At 53.1% G+C, this 22,527-nt stretch overlaps 1 protein-coding gene across 10 annotated transcripts in view; it reads right to left on the bottom strand.

Moving 5' to 3' along the window:
- The window catches only part of BICRA (BRD4 interacting chromatin remodeling complex associated protein), a 66,375-nt gene that overhangs the window by 2,436 nt on the left and 41,412 nt on the right, over window positions 1-22,527 (bottom strand). For 2 of the 10 annotated variants that reach the window (XM_072608156.1, XM_072608157.1), the window contains exons 2-15: window positions 20,300-20,401; window positions 18,585-18,630; window positions 18,450-18,492; window positions 18,121-18,186; window positions 10,812-12,791; window positions 10,259-10,513; window positions 5,422-6,072; window positions 4,941-5,115; window positions 4,503-4,594; window positions 3,487-3,591; window positions 3,176-3,237; window positions 2,074-2,222; window positions 1,029-1,123; window positions 335-437 (exon numbers count right to left, since the gene is read on the bottom strand). In XM_072608156.1, coding sequence (XP_072464257.1) covers window positions 335-437; window positions 1,029-1,123; window positions 2,074-2,222; window positions 3,176-3,237; window positions 3,487-3,591; window positions 4,503-4,594; window positions 4,941-5,115; window positions 5,422-6,072; window positions 10,259-10,513; window positions 10,812-12,791; window positions 18,121-18,186; window positions 18,450-18,492; window positions 18,585-18,625 — 3,817 coding nt within the window. In that variant the 5' untranslated portion in view covers window positions 18,626-18,630; window positions 20,300-20,401. The remainder of the gene's footprint in view (window positions 1-334; window positions 438-1,028; window positions 1,124-2,073; window positions 2,223-3,175; window positions 3,238-3,486; window positions 3,592-4,502; window positions 4,595-4,940; window positions 5,116-5,421; window positions 6,073-10,258; window positions 10,514-10,811; window positions 12,792-18,120; window positions 18,187-18,449; window positions 18,493-18,584; window positions 18,631-20,299; window positions 20,402-22,527) is intronic. The other 8 variants (XM_072608159.1, XM_072608160.1, XM_072608158.1 and 5 more) reach the window with 8 other exon arrangements.

Below are 22,527 nucleotides of genomic sequence, written 5' to 3'. Positions count from 1 at the left end.
TTTAGATATTTGTGGACCTGAATGGAATAAAAACTTGTTCCCTGCCGTGGTTTTTTGGGCCATTGGGGTAGCTTTAGATCACAGGGAAAAAGACTGAGGAGATGGTGGGGGTCCATGGGGGGGAGGGAAGAGAAGGAAAACCCTTCCTTTTTTCCAGGGAGGAGGTGATTTCCCACATGTCCTAGTGGAAAAGGTGGGGAACAGATGGGCCTGTCAGGAAGCCTCGGAGGCCAGGGCCCAGGTGGAGGCCAGGGCCCAGGTGGAGGCCACCAGTTGCTTCCTTGTCTGCCCTGAGTGTGCCAGGAGGGATCCTGGGACATGGGCCCATTCTTACCAGGCTTCTCCTTGGCCAGCTGCTTGTCCAGGGCCAATGTGGTTTTCTCCTCTTGGATAAACATCCTATCGATCATGACCATCTCTGCAGAAGGACTCACCCTCTGGGGGAGATAAAGGTCAGAGCATCAGAGGTGGCACAGCCCTGGGGAGCACTGAAGCTGAAATGCCTCCACCCCACTGCACAGCCAAGGGGCTGGTCCAATGGCACTGAGGAGCAAAGCTGGGACTCCAGGCCCCTACCCTGTCTGGCTTTTCAGGATCTCTCCCTCTCCCCTACCCTTCCAAATCCATGCCCCTCATTGGCACACATGGTGTTGGCACCAAGGTGCCTGGGTTAGGCACAAGGCCAGGGGATGAGGACTGGGAGAAGGGGGCCCAAGGGAACAGTGGGATACAGGGTTCCTCCATCACCTCAGAGGCCAGCTAGTTCAGCCCCCTCCTTGTACTCAAGAGGAACCTAAGGCCCAAGGAGAGTAAACAATTTGCCAAAGGTCACACTGGCAGTAAGCATCAGACATGGGATCTGAACCCACAACCACTGGGATGTGCCACCACAACATTCTGCCTGTAGGGACCTCCTCAGAAAATGTTTGCCTCTCACGAGGCTCTGAATGCTGATGCCTCCTCTAGTCCCTGCAGTTGTGGGGCTGGCAGGTAGATCCCAGGTAGAGGATGGGTGGGTGGGAGCCTACCCGGGACTCCTCCAGGAGAAGCAGTCGGTACTTATTCAGCATGGCCTGCGTGCGTCTCAGCAGTTGTGTGGAAACAGTCTCAAACTCTTCGTCTACTACAGGAGAGAGGGGACAGGCACAAGAACAAGCTCTCTCTCTCCTTTTCACCATGTGTCTTTCACATACACGGTGATGGAGAAAGAAATTCTTGGGGGTGGTCTCTTCTTGTCTCTTAGTAAGCAGACCACTCTTCTCCCACCACCCCCCAGTGACCTTCAGCAATGCCACAGACACATCAGAGAAAGGGACCCTCAGAAGGGTCAGGAAAGGTGATCACCAAGTCACAACCTCAGAAACCAACAGGCCCATTTAACAGATGAGGAAAACTGAGGTCAAGAGCACTCAAGTGACTCACTTAAGGTCACACAGGTAAGAAAGTGGTATGACCAGGATTGTAACCTAGGGTCTCAGATGCCAAATTCATCCCTCTTTTCACATAACACCACCATCAACACATTTAAACCCCTACAATAGTACCTCCAAATTCTTCCCCTTGGGAACTCCCACTGCAGGCTTTCTCCATTGCCACATGGAGAGACAAAGGCATGGGACAGGGTTGTAGGCCCCTTGGACTCGGGGTCCCTAGTCTAACTACCTGACCTGCTTTACATCACGCCTCTCTGGGGGGTTCCCCCATGGTGTTTCCCAAGTCCCTGTTTCAAAGCCTTCCCAGCCTTGCCAGGCCTCACCCTTTTGTGGGTGGGGCTGGGAGGGTCACTACTGAGGGTCCTCATGGTGGACACTGACCTCAAATCAGAACAAGCTCCAGGGCTACAAGGGACCTCAGAGGCTACTTAATCCAACTCCTTCAACTTACAGAGGGCAAAACTGAAGGCCAGGGACACTAAATGACCTACGATCATAAATCTACAGCTGAAAGGGACTCAGAACAAAACCCCTCTTTTACATGTGACAGAGTGAAGGTGTGATGACCCTGGTGGGTCCCTCCCCTAGCACACACGGTCAGTTGGGAAGGCACCCAGGAGCAATCTCGGCAGGTCCTCACCTCTGCGGTGGTCATGAGGAGAGGGCAAAGCCCCCTGGTAGACATGATAGGGCAGCAGACGGCGTAGGGCATCCTCAAAGGAGGGGAAGGCTGTCTTATAGTCAGGATGCAACACAGAGCCCTGATGCCTATGGAGGTGCTCCAGAAAGCTGCGGGGCAAGGACGTGAGACTAGTGAAACAGGGAACAAGGCAGCCCCCACATACACACCAAAACAGTCAGAGGGTAAAAAGCAAAACAAAGGAGCTGCCCATCCACTGGCAAACAGCTGTGCAGATGGTAGTATGGGAGCGTAGGGCGATTAATGCCTCTTCAGAAACAACAAACATGAAGAATATGGAGAAGCTGGGAAAACTTAAATCAACGGATTCAAAGTGAAGTTAGCAGATCCAACACAGAGCGTTTGGACATGGCTGCTCCAGTGTCGTCTCCCCCAGCAGACTCAGGAAGGCCCTGGGGGGCAGGATAGTCTTTCCTCTTCCTTTGGATCCCCAGGGCTCAGCACGGCGCTTAACGATGGGACTGATAAATACTAAAATGATGTAAATGGACAAAACAAAAAGACCCCACAAAACTGAATGCCAGTGAAATGAGAAGAAATGAGAAAAGGCCCTCCCCTTCCTTTTCTGCAGAGGTTGGAGACGATGGGCGTGTGGCAATGCACGTGCCACCGGCCACAGTGCCCAGAGCCATGGCTGCTTGGTTTTGCTAGACCGGTCTCTTCTCTTTCATTTTAAACATTTGTCCCATGGCACGGTTCATTGGGGAGGGGAGGGTGAGGGATGTATTCAGAGATAACAATGGTAATATGAGGCATTGATAAAGAAAATTTGAAAAATAAAATGCTAGTGGGAACAAATCGTAAAAGATGGGAGACCCAGAAAAGAGAGACCAGGAGACACTGAGGCCCAGAGAAGCCAAGGACATTCCTTCTGCCTACATCATCCAGCTCCAATCCAGCCCCAGTCCCGGCCCCAGCTCCAGCCCCAGCCCCAGCTCCAGCCCCAGCTCCAGCCCCAGCCCCAGCTCCAGCCCCAGCCCCAACCCCAGCCCCGGCCCCAGCCCCAGCCCCAGCCCCGGCCCTGGCCCTGGCCCCCACTCACCAGGCCTCCTTGCTGGGCTGTATGGTGGTTGGTTTCTTCAGGTTGCTCACTTTGCTCTCATACTTGGGGGACGAGGGGAGGGGAAAGAGAGGATGAAAGTCTATCCAGGGCATCTCTGAATGTTTCCCTGTTTCCCCGTCCCTACCCCCACTTCATTCCTGCCCACTACACCCTACCAGCTCAGGCTGGAACCCCAAGAGAGAGACAGCTCCTGGCTTGGGAAGAGAGGGTGCAGATCAGAGGGCTTTGAATAGGCCTTGAGATTCAGGCTCTCAAGGAGAAGAAGGGAGTGGGGGAAAAGATGATCTCACCTGGGCAGGAGGGCTAGGCCCCAGCTGGGGGAGCCCTTTCCCCACAACCTGGATCTGCAGGGGCCCCTTGGGAAGGCCTGGGCTGGGCCCTGAGCTCATGGCAACCTTAGGTTGGGGAGAGGTGGGATGGGGGATAGGGGATGGCACTGAGGAGGGCACAGTCAGGCCAGGTGGGGCTCATCCCATATCAGTATCTCTACTTCTGCATCTATCTGGATCGCTGGGCCTACATCATCCTCCCTGCACCATCTGTTTCTAGATGTGTCTCTGTATGCCTGCTCATCTCTCTACCTTTGCCTGTCTCTGAATGTCTCTGAGGGTCTCAGAACCTCTAATCCAACTGGTGCACAAGCAGACATCCCCAACAGTTCAACATGCAAAGGTCTCCAGCTCTACGTTCTCCAGGGTAGACGCCCATTTCACTCTGGGATGGATGGCTATTGTTAAGAAAGCTCCCCTTTACACTGAGCCTAGCTTTTCTTCTTTGCAATTTCCGACATAACTCAGCAACTCAATGGCAGGTCTGTCCTGCTGCCACTAAACCACCTCTTCTCCAGTAAATATGCCTAGTTCCTTCATCAGAAATTAATGTGGTGAGGTCTCCAAGCTTCACGCCATGGGAGGCACCCTTCCCTGGCTGTTGCTGCCCTTAAAACTCCAGATGTGGTCTGGCCAAGGCCAAGGTCCAGGGGATGATCATACCACCTCCTATGTTAGGGATTCAGTGAGGCCTCCAGCTGCAAACTGGGCTCCTTTTCTACGGGATCTGCAACTGACTGGGCCTCCTTCATGCTGGACAGACCCAAGGGCTCTACTTCTTAGATTTGGCTAAATTCCAGCGCTCCTCTCTAATGTGTCAGTGGCTTATCTATCCCAGATTAGAGATAAGCAGCCTTCTTCGATCAGTGACCACATTCTGCCTGTCTCTGAGTTTGTCTCTGCCTCCTTCATATCCACCTGACTCTACGCTGGTCTCAAGGCTCTGGCTAATGGGTCGATCTCTCAGTAGCTCTTACCTGCCCTGGAGACGGGCCGGACGTCTTTCCCTGCCCTGTGCCCACCTTGGTCCCACCCAAGGCTGGAACGCTGCTGCCAAACACTTTGCTGTCTGTGGAGATCAATGAAGAGACAGCTGAGGAAGGGACACAGGGACGTTTGCCAGACAACAGGCCTCCCTCTTCCTTCTGCACCCGGAATTGGTTCTACTTCTGCCAATATACACTATGGGCTTCTGGAGAGACTTCCACAAAAGGCCAGCTTGCTCCCTGACTCAAGGCTCCCCTCTCAGACTGAGGCTCCTGATAAGGGTAGGGGCCACATTTCCCCCTTAGATCAGGGCCTCCTTTGTCTCTTCCTACCCTCTCTCCCCTAGTATCTGAGGGACACCAAAGACATTTTCTCCACTTGCCCACCCTGGGCGCTGCCTGCTCCCTCCACCCAAGTCTACCACATACCTGTGCTGGCCACCGAGGCAGGAGGATGACTGGAGGTGGCCTGGGCTCCAGGTGGAGCCTGCCCACTAACCAGGATGGAGGGGGCCGGGCTGGCAAGGGGGCCCAGAGTTGGAGGGGTCTGTTGGGTGGCAGGGGGACCTGCAGCTTTACCCTGGAGAATGAGCCCAGATGGTACCTGGGGGCACAAAGGAGAAGAGTTAGCTTATGCAGAAGAGAAGAGGGTGAAAGGACACAGGACCCCCTTGGGCGACAAGGGACCCTGATGAAGGGCACCTGAGAAGAGTGGGCTGCCTTGGGATTCCAGAAGGTGAATCAAGTCTATGCTATGCCTGGGAGGCTACCTTGCTGGCCTCAGCTTCCTCCTTAGTAAAAGGAGGGGGTTGGCCCAAATGGTTTCTGATCCTACATGAGGAGGCAGGGCATGAAAGAAGGGACAATGGGCTCACATTGTTGGGTCCCTCCCCCAGCCCCATGCCCTCACCATCACCTGGTGGAATCTCTCCAGGAGTGGCTTGGATTGGGCCGCTGGGGTGGCCAGGGCCTGGAATGGGTTGGGCACCATTTGGAAGGTCCTCGGTGGTGGGGGGGCTGGAGGCTGTGGAGGAGGCTCTGGAGCAAGGTGGACCACTGGTGTGGGTGTAGGGGGCTTGAGGGGCACTTGGCTTGGGGCAAACTGGAGCTGAAAGTGGGGTGAATTTGAGTGAGGGGCATCAGGGGGCGCTGAGGCAGGCAGCCTGGAGGCAGCGTCAGCGGTGGTGGTCGCTAACTGCACTTGCAGGTGTGTGGGGGGAGGTGCAGGGCCTTCAGGAGGTTGAGAGGGGGGCCGTAGAGGAGGAGTCGGGGCTGTGGCAGGAGCGGGGGCCCCATGGGAGGAAGGGCCCAGGGGGTTCTGGATGACAAAGAGGCCAGGCAGGGGCTGAGGCGGTGGGCAGGGGTGCAGGGGGGGCTCTGAGGGTGGCCGGGATACACTCTGGGGCTGGGAGGGCGGACGGGAGTGGGGCCGGGAGGGTGGTCGGGAGGGAGGCCGAGCAGGGTGGGGAGAAGGCAGGTGAGGGCTATCGCCCAGTGGGGGCGGGTGAGGTAGCGATGGGGAAGAGGAAGCCCCTGGGACCTTCTGCTGAGCAGCTGAGATCTGAACAAAGAAGGAGGAAAAGACAAGTTAGTCCTGGAATCCTCTTCCCCACACACCCAGTGATAAATACAGCCCTCACCTACCACCAGTACCTGCCCCCTCTATCCATAGTCCAGCCCTGTACCCCCTCTCCTCCCCTCACCATCAGCCTACAGACCAGCTCCCCGCATCTCTCCTTCCAGAACCCCATCCATAAGCCAGCCCCCCTCAGCACCTTGAGTCACAGACTTAGCCTGCCCCCCTGCCCCATCTTTCCTGTGCCCCCCAACAAAAGCGGAGGTGGGGGTGAAGGGAAGAGAGGGGGCAGCAGACAGCAGCAAAGTGGGGGTGGAGAGTAGGAAGCACTGTGAAGATGTTGGCCCCCTCCTCCTACCATCCTAGTCAAGGCAAGGGGAGCCATGCCACCTGGGCGGGTCAGTGCCACCTGGAGGAAGGGGTCTAGGAGAAGGAGTTCATCCTCCTTGTCCATTGTGTCTCATGTGTTTGTGTGTGTACTGTCTTCAACCTCTCCTAAGCCTGTGTGTCTGTATGCCCGTCCCATGGACTCCTCACCCCCTACACCAGTCACTCCTTGTCTGTCACCCAAAATGCAGCTGCCAAGAACCATCCCCCAGCCTTACAGGATCATCTGACACACAACCAGAAGGTAGAATGCCTGCCCTGCTAGCTTGCAGGTGAAGAAATAGAGAGCCAGAGTAAGGGAGTGATTCGTCCAAATTACATGAGGTGAAGGCAGGATCTGAAACCAGGTTCAGAGCTCAACTCTTTCCACTCCACCACCCTGGCTTGGTTCCTGGGATCCCTGGGCTTTGTCGATCCAAGAAGGCTCCTTCCCTCTCAAGGGATGGATGGAGATCTGCCACAATGGGCAGAGGTCATCATTTCAATAACACTCAGACCTGCGGCCTCAAGCTATGTCCCTGCTCTGAGCGGCTGCGACTCACTGGGACAGAGTCCACTGGGTGAGCTAGTGATTCCCCCTCATAGCCGCATGAGCTGGCATGCACCTGGGAAGCAGAGGGCTGTGCTCATGGCATGTCGCCAGCCTGGGCTTAGCCCGACCCTTCTGAATCTATGGCCCCATCTGGGATAGGGAAGGGTGGCCTGCATGGGTCAGAGACACCAGCACCTCAGCAGGCTTGGGCACTGGAGCTGCCCAAGGTCTCATTCACCCGGCAGTGTGTCCCACCACACTGCCTACCCCCTCAAGACTAAGGCTCCTTGCTCCAGGTTCCCACTCTCTGACCACTCTTCTCCTGTCTTGTACTTGTGAGCCTGACTTTTTGAACCCAAGAATTGGATTTGACATGGATCCCAATTAAAGTAATCTTATTAGAGTCACTACTTAACCTGATTAGTGAACACTGAGTCTCAGTATTCTAATCTGTAAAATGGGGAGGGTGACAGTACCCACCCTGGGGGATTGTAGTGAGGACCAAATGAGAAAATGGTCCAATCTTATTATCATTAGCTGAATGGATCATGTGTGGGTATGAATCTATAAATCTGTTTGTACTATTTCATGGATCCAAACACATCTGCACATGACAGCCAGTAAACATACTGGAGTATACCTACTATGCAGTCAGCACCAGGCAAACATGCGCACTTGTGGAAACAGGTACACCTGTGCCTGGGCATGTGCAGGGTTCCTTTCACCAAGATCACCAACAACTTCCTTGTAGACAAATTCAATGGCCCCCTGCTGACTGACCACCTCCAATTTATACCGGACAGAATAGCTTGGTTGTCTATGGCTGTTTGTGTGCCATCTTCCCCATTAGACTGGGAGTTCCTTGAGGGCAAAGTACTGTCTTTTTTCTTTCTTTGTATCCCAGGCACTTAGCACAGTGCCTGAAACACAGCAGGTGTTTAATAAATGCTTAGTGACGGTTCTGGACACCTCAGTCTCTCCATGGAGTAGCCTCTGATTCCATTAGCTTTGAGGGCTGCCCCTTCACACTGTAGCTGCGTAGTAAGCTTGTGGTCCACTAAGGTCTCCAGATCCCCAGATGATGAAACTTCGGCTAAGTCACTTCCCCATTCTGGGTCTCAGTTTCTCTCTGAGACAGCTAGCTGGGAGTTCAGCTCTGTGGTCTCTTCTATCTCTAGGATACTCTATTAGACGATTTGCCAGCATCTTAGACTGAACACATCTCGAACTTGAATCATTACCTTCCTCCCTCCAAACCTGCTGCCCCTTTTGATGTCTGACCCTGGCCACGGTAACATTATTTCCTAAGTACACATCATCTCCGCCATAAGTATGTAGGCAGGGGCTGTTTGGCCTTACTTGGGACACCCAGAGCTCAGCACGGTGCTGTGCACACATTATGAATGTTATGTGAATCACATCTCTTAGCTGGAAGGGGTCCAGTGTCACTGTCTCCCACCAGGAAAGGAGAAAATGATACCTTCATGGAGGACAGTATGACACCAATGGTGCTGCTGGATATGGCCTAGCCATCCAATCCAAGTCTTAGCCAAGAAGGAACACTTGGACCCCTAATGGCAGGGACACCACCACCTCCCAGGGCAGCCCAGGCCATAACTGGACAGCACAAAGTGTTAACTCAAATCTGCCTCTCTTTGCTCCTTCTACAAGTAGAACAAGCGTGATCTCCCTTCCAAAGACAGTCTTTCAGGACTTGGAGATGATTTTTATGCCCCATTCCTCCCCAAGCTAAACATCCCCTGTTGCCTCCACTGATATTCCTACAGCCTGGGCAACAAGCTCTTTGTCAACCTCGTCCCTGCCTCTTTTGGATGCTCCAGGTGGCCAAAGTCCTTTCTAAAATCTAGGGTTCAGAACTGACAGTAACAGTCAAGCTGTAGACTGACCAAGGGAGTTCATCATCCTTAGAACTGGAAGCCATGCCTCTCAACATTTCTCAAGGAGGCTGATTTGCACTAAATCCCCCAAATCTTTTTCAAACAAGCTTCTGTCTGGCTATTTATCTCCCAAACCCAAAAATATGAGAAGCCTACTGGCTACACCTTTGTTCACAGAATGACTTGGGGAAAAGTCAGACTCCTTCACCTGGCCCTCATACCTTCCACTCTTTCCGCCTTCACCTCCCATTCTCTTCAATATTCCCTTAAAATGTAAGCTCCTTGAGAGTAGACACTGCTTCCTTCACTGTATTTCAGTCACAGCTCCGGGCATACAACAGGTGCTTAATATGTGTTTGTTGATTCATCGGTTCATTCAACAAGCAATCTTGTACTCAGCCAAGCTGAAACATTCTATGGCCCTCTCATTCCCCACGTTCATTCTGGCCTCTGTACACAACAGGTGCTTCAGAACTGAACCTTAGAGGGTGTATGAGTCTCATCTCCCCATCTAAGTGAGGATCATCGAGGTCAACGCGGTGCCTTAGTTTTGTAGCTGTTTGGTCAATCTACATCCAGCCAAACTGGACGACCCTCCACAGGTATCCCTTCCATCTTCCCAGTCCCTGTGTGCCATACATGAAGAGCCCTCTGGCCTTCACATCCACACTTTAGCCTCCTCTGGGCAGTTTTCCCTGACCTTTCCAGCTGAGAAAGCTCATTCCCTGCCTGCTCAAGTATTTCTAGGACACCATATGACCTCCCCTTCCCTCCGTCATCCACAGGATCCTGGAGTCAGAGCTTAAAGTATCCCCTTCATTTGACAGATGAGGAAACTGAGGCAGAGAGAGGCTATGTTTCAGAACCTTAGACCAGAGCTGAAAGGGGCTTTGGAAGCCATTTAATAAAACCCCTTCATTTTACAGATGAAGAAACTGAGGCAGAAAAAGGTTAAAGGGACATGTCCAAGTTCCCACAACTATTAAGTGGCAGGGCTGGAATTCAAACCCAGTTGTCTGACTTCATATCCAGCAGCAGCACAACCTGTACCATACTTTCACCAAGTCTTTCTATCCCTGCAGTTTAAATGACTGTAGTATCCACTTCATGAATTCAGTGAGTCTCCTCCTTCTCCCCTTATACCAAGTGTCTAACACAGAACTGAGCACACAGTAGGACCTCCGTAAATGTGCTGAATGAATGAACGAGTGACAGAGGTAGAGAGCAGAGGTTCAAGTGAAAGGAAAAGTAGCAAACAACCCACTCCCCCAAACAAACAAACCAAAAGAAACCAAGCCCCAAGCCTTGGTCTGGAAACAGGGAATGGAGAGCTGAAATGGGGGCTGGGGTCTACCTGGGGGGGCAGGGCCGGGGGAGTCTGGCTGGTGGGGAACTGAGGTATGAGGCCGGCTCCTTTGGTGTCGGGGGTGCCCGGGGCGGGGTCACGGGCCTGCGGCTGACCCGCACCGCTGCTGACTATGACAGAGGCAGGTGCGCTGCTCGAGGTGCTGGGGGCCGAGACAGCGACGCTGTAGGCGGGCAGAGGCAGGGAGAGGTGGGCGCCCTCCATGGGCAGCGGGAGGTACGGGGGCTGCTGGCTCCTCTCCTTCTGAAACAGCCCCCAAAGGGTCAGAAATTCCTGCCCGTGGACAGGCTTTCCCACCCCCAGAGGCACCAGCCCGGCCCCCTGGCTCTAGGGCCCAGAGAAGGGAGAGGGGCTTCCCCACACACATCTAGCATGGCCACCAAGAGCCAGCCCTTGGGTGCCCCTCCTCCTGCCCCCTTCCCTTCTGCTGTCATATTATCCATACCCAGCTCACCCAGCTCTTCTGTCTATCTCTTCCTCCTCTCCCCAGGATCTTTACCATCACCCTCCACTGACTCCTCCCCCCCGCCCTTTCAGTTACCTGGGGCAGGAACATCTGCATGGACTCCTGAGTGATGACAGCTGTGGTGGTGGCTGGCTGGCCCAGAACGATCTTCTCAGGGCTTGATGCCAGGCTGGGGCTTGGCTGGGGAGTCGTGGGCTGTGTGGGGACCGGGGCCTGTGGGGCTGGGGGTGGTGGCTGCTGTGGCAGGCCCAGAGGCAGTGGGGCCACAGGGGGCACTGTAGCAGCAGTGGGAGGAGCCTGGGGGGCTGCCTGTACGGTGAGCACAGGAGCTGCCTCGCTACCAGCCGGGGCCGTCGCAGGCTGGACCAGGCCCTCAGCTGCATTGAGCATGGCCACAGCACTCGGGGGCAGCGTGACTCCCTGAAGGACGGTGGCCGTGGCGGTGGGGCCGGCAGGGGCTGGCTGGCTCTGGGTAGGCAGGCTGCTGGCAGCCAGGGACACAGGCATCTGGAAGAGGGTGGGCTGGCCCACCTGGATGGGCGCAGCTGAGAGGATGTGGGCGGCCCCGTGGCCACCAGCATGAGGGGCTAACACGGAGCCCAGGCTGAGAGGCCCTGCCAGGTTCTGGTTGGTGAGGATCGGATTGGCGATGAGTTGGCCTCCAGTGTGGGGGGCGGCAGCTGCAGCAGCCAAGATCTGCCCTCCCACGTTGGCAGGGAGGGCCGAGATGGGCTGAGGGAGCTGGACGGTGGGAGCTCCAGGCAGGAGGAACTGGTTCTGGCCCTGGAGCATGTGCTGGGCGGGAATCACGATGCTGCTGCCCTGGTTAAGGAGGTGGACACTCATGGGCTTGCTGAGGGTGCCAGGTGGGGGGGCTGCTGAAGTGCCTGGTGTGCTGCCCACCGTGGCCGGAGGTGGCTTGAAGACGTTGGCAGGCAGTGTGGGCGGGAAGCCAGACAGCACCACGTTCTGGCCCGCCTTGCCTGCGGCCATGAAGGTCAGATTGGAGGGGGCCTTCGGAGGCTGGGGCAGGCTGCCTGCCTCACCCTGGATGGTCAGTGTAGCGCCGGTGGTGCCAAAAGGCTTGGGTGTGAGCTGGTAGAGTTTTGGGGGCAGGACGCCTGCCGGCTTAGGCTGGATGGGTGTCGGGGTACGGTGCAGGATCACGTTGGGCGCCGGCACCAAGGAGGAGGCTCCAAGGCCCGAGGCCACCGCCAGCGGCTGGCCCCCCGGGCCCGCAGCTCCACCTGCAGCTGCTGGCCCAGGCACCCCACCCCCGGCAAACACTGAGTTCCCATTCAAAGTGGTGGCAACAGCGGCTGAAAGGTTCTTCTGAATGACCAGGCCAGCCCCTTGTGGGGACACCCCTGCAGAGGCCAGTGTCACAGGGCCAGGCTCGGCTGGTGCCGCTGGGGTCAGGTAGCCCCCCACGGGCACTTGTTTGGCGAGGAGTTGAGGGGCCGGTGGGTTGAGGGCCATCACAGACTGCCCTACCACCTGGATGGGCGCCAGGCCCAGGGCAGCAGCTGCAGCGCCCCCAGGGCTGCCATTGGGCAGGCCCTGAAGGCCAGGAATGGGCTGCAGGGTCACGTTGCCTAGACCAACAGGCTGCAGGAAGGGCTGGACGCTGAGGGCCTTGTTCACGTTCACCACATCGGGCGGCTGCACCAGGGCCTGGTGTGTTAAGACGGCTGGTGGCTGGAGGCCAAGGAGATCGGCACTACCAGGGAACAGAGCCTGGGCTCCGGCAGCTGCGGCGGCCCCAGCCCCACCTGCCCCACCTCCGTCAGCTGGTTGCAGAGTAGGCAGCTGGAAGGGGCCCAGGTCCAGCTCGGCCTCGGCTTCCAGCGTCTGCTCTGTGATGTTGGCCTCTTGCAGGCTCTGCTGGAGGATATCGCATGGCTGCTCGGCACCCCCAGAGCCTCCGCCTCCGCCGCCACCCCCGGCAGATGGGGAGCCCAGGATGTCATCCTCCAGGAAGTCCAGGTCCACGCTGGTCGCAGGCTGGCTGGGCTCTGGGTTCAAGTGGTTGCCTGGTGCTTCTTGAACATGGAGCTGAAGATGGCCAGGAGGCAGCAGAGATGGGGAGGAAGGAGTCGGGTTAGAATGTGAGCCTGGCTCTGGGGCTATATTCACCCCCTACCCCTCTCAAGTCAGGCCAGGTTGACCATGAGCATTTCCAACATCCCAGGTTGCAGACCATACATGGATCTGATCACACCACTCCTCAGCTTTGAATCCACTGAGAGCTCCCCAATGCCCACAGGCCCCTCCATCTGGCATCCGTGGCTCCTCCAAAACCCGGACCAGGCCACCATCCTAGCCTCCCCCCACCCACTGTGCACATTCAGACAAACTTCCCCTTCTGTCATTTCCCTCTGGACCGTGTTACTGCTACGTCCATAGGGGGCTGACTTTGTACTCCACTACTTAACCTATTGTCATAACATTATTGCTATAAGAAACAGTGACTATGAAGAATTCAGAGAAGCATTAGAAGACTTGAACTTATCTTCTGATGTTTTTTAAGTAAAACATAATGTCATTAGCAAAAAAAAAAAAAAAGTCTGCTAAACACACCCTGTACTTGCCCCACTCTGGACCCATGCTCCCTCCTGTGCTAAATTCCTATTCAGCTTACAAAGGAAAGGTCCAGGTTGGGGGGCGGGGTGGAATGGCAGGGAATGGGGGGCCATGATCAAATGCCAGCTCTTCCATGAAACCTTCTCTGATTTCCATAGTTGGGACTGATCTTTCCCACAAGGCATTTTTGGAGGAATGACTCTACTAATGTACTTCTCACATAATAAATGTTATATACTAAGAGTCAGCCAGGCTGATGTCTTGTCCCTCAACTAGGGCCTCAAGTGCCAGTACCAGGTTTTGGAGCCCGACTGGTAGCGAGTGAACCATCTGCCCTGAGCAGGAGCTTAGGGAAGAGACGGTTTAATAGGAGGAGAGTCACTGGTCACATGCCTAGAGTTGGAAGAGACCTCTAAAGCCCCTCATCTAACAGACAAACGAGGCCCAGAGAATAGAGACCTGCCCACGGTTACCCCAAGGAGTGAGATTTGAAATCCAGCTTGCTCTCTTGGCCATATCACATGGCCTCCTAGGAATCACAGATCCACAGAGCTGAAAGGGACAGCACAGAACCAACCAATCCAACCCCCTAGTTTTACAGCTGAGGAAACTGAGGCCCAGACACAGGCAGTAACTTGCTCTGGGTCACTTCTGGAGCTGAGTGATTCAGACCCAGATCTCAGGGATCTCAGAGACCACACTTGAACAGCCCTGACCACTGGTCATTGAGCTGTCTGTCACTTGAAGCCCTTGGGCCAGGGGAGCTCACTACCTACCATCTGAGGCAGCTCCTGTGGGCTGCTCTAATCACTAATGAACTGCCCAAGTCTCTCTCTTGAGAGGCAGATCAAACCTGGTTCTCCTACACATGTGAAGAAGCCCACCCCCCAAAGGTTTGCTGCTGGATTATTAACTTTATGCCGTGGGGACCCAGGGATGAAAATAGCCTGAGGACGATTCTTTGCTAGCTGCTGTTTCCACAAAAGACAAAAGCTCTAAGGGTCTTTCTTTGTCTCCCCGGTACTTAGAACAGTCCCTGGCACCCAGTCAGAGCTTAACAGATGCTTGTTGATTGATGGATGCCTTCGATGACAGGGACCCGAGCAGGAGGAAAGAGAGAGACTAGGTGGAAAGAAAATAATTGACTGATAATAAACCCGGCAAGCACTTCTGGGACACTTTCGGTTTTGCTGTGAAGGCCTTTGTTGGGGGATGACGGATGTCTTCTCATTCACCGAAGCCTTGGGCCACCCCCAGCAGTCACGGGCCTCAGCATGCTACACTGCTGTCCTTGGGGATCCACAATTCAGCATGAACTCGGTGGTAGTTGGTTCATAGTCCCTGTGCCTGGTCACCCCCAGTCCCAGACCTGGCTGGCTGCTCGGCCATGGCCTTCCCTGAGTTTCCTCCATCCTGGGATGGTAAAAACCCAGGAAATGAGAGCCAGGGGGTCCCCAGACAGAAAGAACACAGGCTTGTGCTCCAGAAAGCAAAATACTTTTTAAAAAGGGGCAGGTGGGCAGAGAGAACCTCCATCCCATCGGAGTCAGACATCCTACCACTGGGTATCTCCTCTGAGGAAGCCAATGACCAAAAGAAGAAAAATTAGAAGAAAAAAATGGTTAAACCCATTGGGGTCCGTAAAGGCCACAGGAAATGACCAACTGTGTGCTAAGAAATATAGAAAGGGGAAAACCATGACCTGATCTTGAGTGAAGTAAGGCAAAGGCGAAAAGAGAAAAATCAAGAAAGGGGATGCTGAGTAATTCTAATGGCCAGGCTTGGCCCTGGAGGAGATGAGAAGAGATATCCACCTCCCTTCTTTGTAGAAGCAGAGGTGGGGGCCTACGGATGAGGAATGATGAGTGCCTTTACTATCAGCCCCAGTTGGTTCTACTGAACTCTGGTTTCTTTTGCATTCGATGCTACAAGAAATGGCTCAAATGGGTAGGGCAGAGGGACGGGCAGCCAGGTGGTGCCACAGTGCATAGAACGCTGGAGCTGGAGTCAGGAAGACTCACCTTCTGAGTCCAAATCTGACCTCTGATACTTAATAGCTGTGTGACCCGAGGCAAGTCACTTCACCCTGTTGGCCTCAGTTTCCTCATCTGTAAAATGTGCTGCTGAAGTAAATGGCAAACCCACTCTAGTATCTTGGCCAAGAAATGGGGTCAGGAAGAATCAGACACGACAATAACAAAAGGGGAAGGGATCTTTTCTCAAAACGAAGTGATTACTAAAAATGAATTTTTTAAGCACAAGAATTATGAAATCATTAGAGGCATAGCAAAGGTCTGGCTCTGACATAATGGAGCTGTGGGATTAGGTAAAGTCATTTAACTAAGCTAAGCCTCGACTTCTTCCTCTACAAAATGGGGATGCTAATTAACAATTAATTAATGATCATTAGTTATTATTAATGAGGGGAGTCAATCTTCATAGAGGGCTGTAAATCGAGCAAAGCCTCGGATACATACTGCGTCATGTGAGCACTGCACAACAAATGTGTACAGTGGAGACTGGAGGCATTATCATTTTCCTTTTACAGATGGGGAAACTGAGGCTCAGAGGGGTTTGCCAGGTTCCTAGAAGCCAGATCTGAAAGTAAGTCTTTCTGGTTCCAAGTCCAGCATTTGATGCCCCCTACCTGAGGGGTTTCTGATTGTGGCAAATGGGAAGAAATGGGGACTGTGACTGATATCCAACACCCCCAGAATGTTTTGACTACAGAGAGGGGAGGTAAATGCGCCTCTGGGATCATGAAACAAGACAAAACCACAGGTTCTACTGACTGGTTGGGAGCTTCATGTTCCTCTAGCATAACCTCCAGTAATTTGGAAGGGACTGGATATGGAGACTGCACATCATGATACAATGAAAGAGAGAGTGCCTAGCTGGAAAAGACAGGCTGCCAAGATCACCTCAAAATGAGTTGCCATGTAGGTGTCATCAGATGAGTGACTGGGTAGAACAAAGTCAAAACCAAGCCAGATTAGAAAAGGGTATAAAGAAAGAGAAGAGGATGCTGAGAGATGGCAGAATCTCCAACCCTATCAACTGGACAGAATTATGGATGCCGGAAAAAGGGAAAAGTAGAGATATTAACTCTGTTACCATCCACAGCTTAGAGATACCCAACAATCACCACAACAAGAACTCAGAAGGAACTCAGAAACCTCAACTTTGGGCTGCACCATGTTACAGTATGAGCTCATGGGCCAAACATGGGTGAAGTCAGCGGAAGCCTCTGACCATTGGATCATGCAGAGAACACCTGGAGATGATGCTCTGAGGGCAACAAGGAAGTAAAATTTCTGCAGCAATCTCCTCTTGTCAGGAATAATGACAGGACCTCCACATTTGGATTGCAGCACCCTAGGACCCAGGGTGCTACCTGAGGAAGTACAGGTGGCATTTCAGAAGATGGGAAGAACTACTGGACCTAATAACCAAATAGATATTGGGAAAAAAGAGAGAAAGGAAAGAAGGAAGGAAGGAAGGAAGGAAGGAAGGAAGGAAGGAAGGAAGGAAGGAAGGAAGGAAGGAAGGGAGACAGAAAGAGAATAAACACTCGAGAGACAGCACAGTTTTAAAGGCATTCAGAAATCACTTTTCAAAGTATTTTCCTGCTTCAAGTCTCCCTGGCCTCCAATCGATCCAACATACAGCAACCAAAGTGACCTTCATAAAAGCAGTCATTCTCCTGCTCAATAAACTGCAATGGTTCCCTATTACTTCTAGGATCAATAACAAATTCCTCTATTTGGTGCTTAAAGCCCTTCACAACGTGGCTCCAACCAGCTTTTCTAAACTTATTATACATGACTCCCATTCCTACACTCCAAGTTCCAGCCAAACTCATCTCTACTGTTCCTCACATTTACTACCTTTCCAATCACCATGAATTTGCACCAGCCTTTCAGGCCTGGAAAATGTCCTTCCTTTTCACCTTCACCTCTTAGAATTCCTGGCTTCCCAAGACTCAGCTCAAGTTAATTTTTCTACAAGAGGCTTTTCCCACTCCCCCAAATACTAGTGAGCACCTCATTTTTACCTCAGATTTATATTAACTTTGAATGTATTTATTTATGTAAATATCGGCCCCAATAAAACACAAGTTCTTATGAAAGCTTGTTTTCTCCTTATGTACTAAACACCTGGAACAATGCCTGGTACAGATTGATATACCTTCTTTTTTATCCATGTAAAACCTGAATGGTGTCTATGCATTAATAGTGTCCTTGCTGCACACACACACACACACACACACACACACACAAGTGCATCCCAGACAACTTGCTACAACAGGCTGTATCGTCACAGGGCCACAAATGACGTAGGAAATATGGTCAGAGGGCTGCACATTAGGCCTGGGAGGACGTCAGAAGCCACGGAATCCAAACCCTTCATTTTACAGAAGAGGAAACTGAAGCCTGCAGAGACTGACTTGCCCAAGGACACACAGTAAGTGTCTGAGGCAGGATTCAAACTCAGGCCTCCTCGCTGCCAAGTTTGGTGCCTTACCCTCTGCATCACATAAGACTCTACAGATTAAAGAGCATGACCACGAAGTTCTACTCAAATGGGTAAGATTTGCCATCATAATAGCCAGTAACTCTGTAGGGAGTTAAGGTTTGACAGGCGCTGTCTGCCAATCCTTCCCTTGGTCGCCAGCGTGCTACCCATGTTCACCCTTATCTCTGGTCGACTTCCTGCTGCCTCTTTCCTTGGACAGAGCTTTCTCCCCAGGGCTCCCCACCCCCCACACCCCTTCCTTCCACCCTCCCCCCAGGCCACTCACCCCAGCCCCTTCAAAGAAGGCACTTGTGGCTTCCCCCGTGTTATCCAAAAGGTCATCGCTGTCAATCTGTAAAGACACCCACCCGATCGCAGGCCAGAGGTCAAAGGTCTGGTAAGGAGGCCGGTCCCCTGAGTTACAACACAGGTCTGTCTTCTAGAGAGAGGGTGGCATCGATTCGGGGGGTGGGAGGACAGGGAGCTCATCACCATGCCTTTCAGAAAGAGGTCACCAGGAAAGGGAGACAACAAGCCTGCTGGTCTAGCTAGCCCTCTGCCTGGCTCTTCCCCCTCCCCACCAGCCCCCTGGGAGCCCCCAACCTGATGACTTACTTTCTCTGATCCATGTAAAAAATCGTTGAGGGCTTGAGGGTCACTGCAAGGAAAAAAAGAGAAAACATGATGAGTAAGAATGGGGGAAAGGGGACACCCACCCAACAGGCACAGGAAGGTGTGTAGGTCACTCACCAGATCACATCTAGCAAGCATCGCCCGTCCTCATCATCCATCTCCACTGGAGGGGGAAAGGGGGAGAGGGGAGGGAAAAAGGGGGAAAAGAAGAGGCAGAGGGAGTGGAGGGGGAGAGAAAGAGAGAGGGTTAGTGCTGGGCCTGGTGTGTCCCAGGCACCCCACCATCCCCAGAACACCTCAGTTTCCTGTCAGGGGAGCTTGAGTGGATAAACTGCTGGGCTCGCAGTTAGACCTGACTTCAGATCCCACCCCAGACACCAGAGGTTATTTAAACTCTCAGCCTCAGTTTTCTCTTCTCTGTGATGGGAATAATAACAGCCCCTGCCTCTCCCGGTTGCTGTGAAGATTAGAGGAGATAATATCCGTAAAGTGCTTTGCAAATCCTCCAATCTGGAGATTCTTGTGAGCTCTTCTCCCCTCACCTCTGGAAGGCGTCTCAGAGGTGATCAAATCCAACCCACTCCTTTTACAGAAGAGGAAACTAAGGCTCAGGCACCAAAGTGACTCATCCAAGGTCACCCAGGTAGTAAGTGGCTGAGCCTGGGTTTCTAACTCTAAAAGTGGCCCTCTCTCCCTGGTACCATGCTGTAGTTCCCTTTTCTAAAGCACTGGGAGGTCTGGGGTACAGGAATGATCACCCCCAACTTAACAAAGAGGGACTTGGACAAAGTAGCCTGCCCACAGCCAGGATCTTCTCCACAGTCTGTGGCTTTGCTCCCTCATTCCTAGGAGGAGAAGCAGACCGACGCAGACAGACAGACACTTTCCCTGTCACACAGGTGCCTTCTGTCCTCATCCCAGAGGTGTTGGGGGATCACCAGGTGCTGCCGGACCAGGACAGGGGACAAAGGGAAGAGGAAGTAGAAGCAGAAGAGGCCCTGAAGTTGGGCTGGGCTGGACTGGCCGGGGGAAGCAGCTTCTGGGAGAGGCGGGGGAGGGGCAGGATGACCCTGACACTCCAGTTAGGTCTTGAGTGAACCTTGAAAATTCCTGGGCTCAAAGGGCTCCTCCTTCAAGCGGCTGGAGCAGTGCCCAAAGCTGCCCTAGGACCCTGGGTGTAGAGCCAGGAAGGAACCCAGAGGCTGCGTGAGTCAACCCTCACATTTTACAGATGAGTAAACTGAGGACCACAAGGGCCAAGTGACTTGCCTAGGGTCACACAAGTAGAATGCAGCAGAGGCAGAACCTGAACCCAGAGCCCCTGACCCCGAAGCCACCATGTGGCCTGGTCTTCTGCCTCCAAGTTCAGTTCAGTGCACTATCTCTCAGAGGGAGATGCCTCCCTCAGCCTGACCCACCCCTCTATCTAGTCTTTAACCCTCACAACTGGCCAAAGTCATGCCAGAGGGAGAGACCAGGCTCTTGGGAAGCTGCTCTGCTCTGCACTCCTTGCAAGTGTACATGGCCAGGCTGATAAGAACCGTGAATCCCTGGGTTGATGTTGCTGCCTCCCTGTCACAGAGCCCTGTGGGAAGGCATTGTGGCTGGGGATGCCCAAAGCCTCCTCACCCACTGCAGCAAGAGAATGGCAGGACCCACAGACATGGAGGGACCAGAGGGAGGTCTCAAACCAGACTACAGGTGACCATAGCAATGGAAGGCAAGGCCCAAAGGGGCTGCAATCTGTATCAGTGGAGAGACCGCTGATGTAGGGAGAACATTGGGATGACTTGTCCTTGGTCCCCTTCCCACCCCCCAAGTCCCCCAATTACCTGAGCTACTATCGAATCATGAAGGGAAGGAGAGGGGTCTCCACTCCAGGCCTACGCTGAGCCCCCAGCTGGGGACTTGGGGAGTGTCCTTGGAGGGGCCAGCTATGGGGAAAGAGAGAGACAGTGAAAAAGGGAAGTGAGATGTGGATCCAGCCAGCCCAGCTTCTCTGCCCAGCCCTCCCCCAGGACAAATCAGGCCCAGCTCAGTTTTCTTGTTTACTATGCTCCAGCCCACCTTCCACCCCCACATGAGGACCTTTTTCTCTTTTTTTTAACTTTATTCAACAAACAATTAAGTATACGGAATGGCAGAGTTAGAAGACCCCCTTAAAAGACAATGCCAGAGCTGGGAGGGGCCTTGGGACAGGGGATGTCAGGGCTGGGAGGGGCCTTGGGACAGGGGATGTCAGGGCTGGGAGGACCCTTAGGACAGGGGATGTCAGGGCTGGGAGGACCCTTGGGACAGGGAATGTCAGGGCTGGGAGGGGCCTTGGGACAGGGGATGTCAGGGCTGGGAGAGGAGGGGTGCTTAGAACAGGGAATGTCACGGCTGGGAGGACCCTTAGAACAGGGGATGTCACGGCTGGGAGGGCCTTAGAACAGGAGATGTCAGGGCTGGAAAGCTGCTGAGACCATCAAGTGGTCCACAGACTACTGGCATCAAAAAATTATCTAGTTCAACCTTTTCATTTTACTGCTGAGGAAAACAAGGCCCCTCTCTGGGAAGGGCCCATTCTCTTGACTTCTGGTCTTAGGCTCTTCTCCTCTAGGGCAGGCTGGGAGCACAGACCTGATCATGGATGGACCCTGTGTCTACCATGCAGACACCAGCCAAGCCACGCATGGCCAGCCTCCCCACCTGAGGGTGGCCATATCTAGTGGCCCAAAGACTGTCTCTTCACACACACAGAGGCCACAACCAGCACTGGTGGACGGTCTACCTTCACTGACAAATCACAGCCCCCTGGAGTACTGAAAATGGAATGCAGACAGTCTAGCTGTTGGCCAAGGTGCATGTCTGTGTTATAAAAAGTATGTCCACATTAGCAGCCTAACACACATGTGCAAAGACACAGGACATCTGGGGAGACAGTTGGATTTGGAGTGTGCTAGTTACTGTCATTACAACTTGGTTTGCCTACAGAATTACAACTTTGGCAAAGCAATGGAGATTGGCCCTACAATTGTACGACTGTATTGGTAACTCCCAGGTGAGAAAATGCACTACACTCGTGCAGGTTGGCACTTCTTAGCAACTTAAGAGTCAGTCAGTGAATAAACCCATGTTAGGCACCGTGCTAAACACCAGAGATACAAAAACAGACAAGAGACAGTTCTCTTCCTCAAGAAGCTCACAATCTAAACACTGCCTAGATCACTGAGAGGAAGAATGACTTATCCAAGACCACAAAAGCCAGGATGTAGCAGTGGCAAGAACTTGAACCCAGGCCCTTCTGCCTTTAAGGGTAACTAACCACTGCCCCACACAGCCTCTCATGACTGGTACATTAAATCTAAAATCTGACACTCGTTTTAATCTTATTATCACTCTTAATAATATCAGGAATATTTTACATTAATATAGTAACTTCATAACCTGGCCAAGAAAAATTCTTTTACTTCCTCTTTTCTCTATTTTTTAAAAAAAGTATTTTATTAACCTGCTTTCACATTGCTATTATTTCCCAGTGACTACCCTTCCCATTCCCACCTCTGAATCTCATGTTGTAAAACAGTATATTTACGCAAAACAAGCTAACGCATTGGCCTTGCAGGACAGAGTATGCCCCATTCTGTCCCAATGGTCCACCACCTCTCTGCCAAGAGGAAGGTGACATCTTCACTGCTAATCTTGGGACTTTCTGTTATGGTCCTTTGCATTTACTCATTCTTTAGCCACTTGAGTTGGTAAAACACCTTTGGAGTGATTGGAGATCTCTCCAGAAAGGAGCAGATCTCACTCCCCCTCCCTTTGGGCCTGTGAAGAGGGAATCTGCACCCACAGATTGGCAGTCACCATCTTGGCTGGGAGTCAGCGGTCCATTTCCCATGATCATTGGGTCTATAGGTCTCTCCCTTGCTCCACCTTTCAAGGACTCATGGTCATCAGTGAGGGAGCAGGGAGGGGCAGAACAGAATGGGAGGAGAAGAGGAGACCAAGCTGCATTTGGGAAATCCATCAGCCAGTGCTCTGAAGCCTGCCCAGCTCCTTCCTGCTGGAACGAGAT

Source organism: Notamacropus eugenii, chromosome 5 (assembly GCF_028372415.1).
Source record: "Notamacropus eugenii isolate mMacEug1 chromosome 5, mMacEug1.pri_v2, whole genome shotgun sequence".
NCBI classification, from domain to species: domain Eukaryota; kingdom Metazoa; phylum Chordata; class Mammalia; order Diprotodontia; family Macropodidae; genus Notamacropus; species Notamacropus eugenii.
Note: the sequence above shows the minus strand (reverse complement) of the source record. Positions and strands in the feature narration are given on the sequence as shown.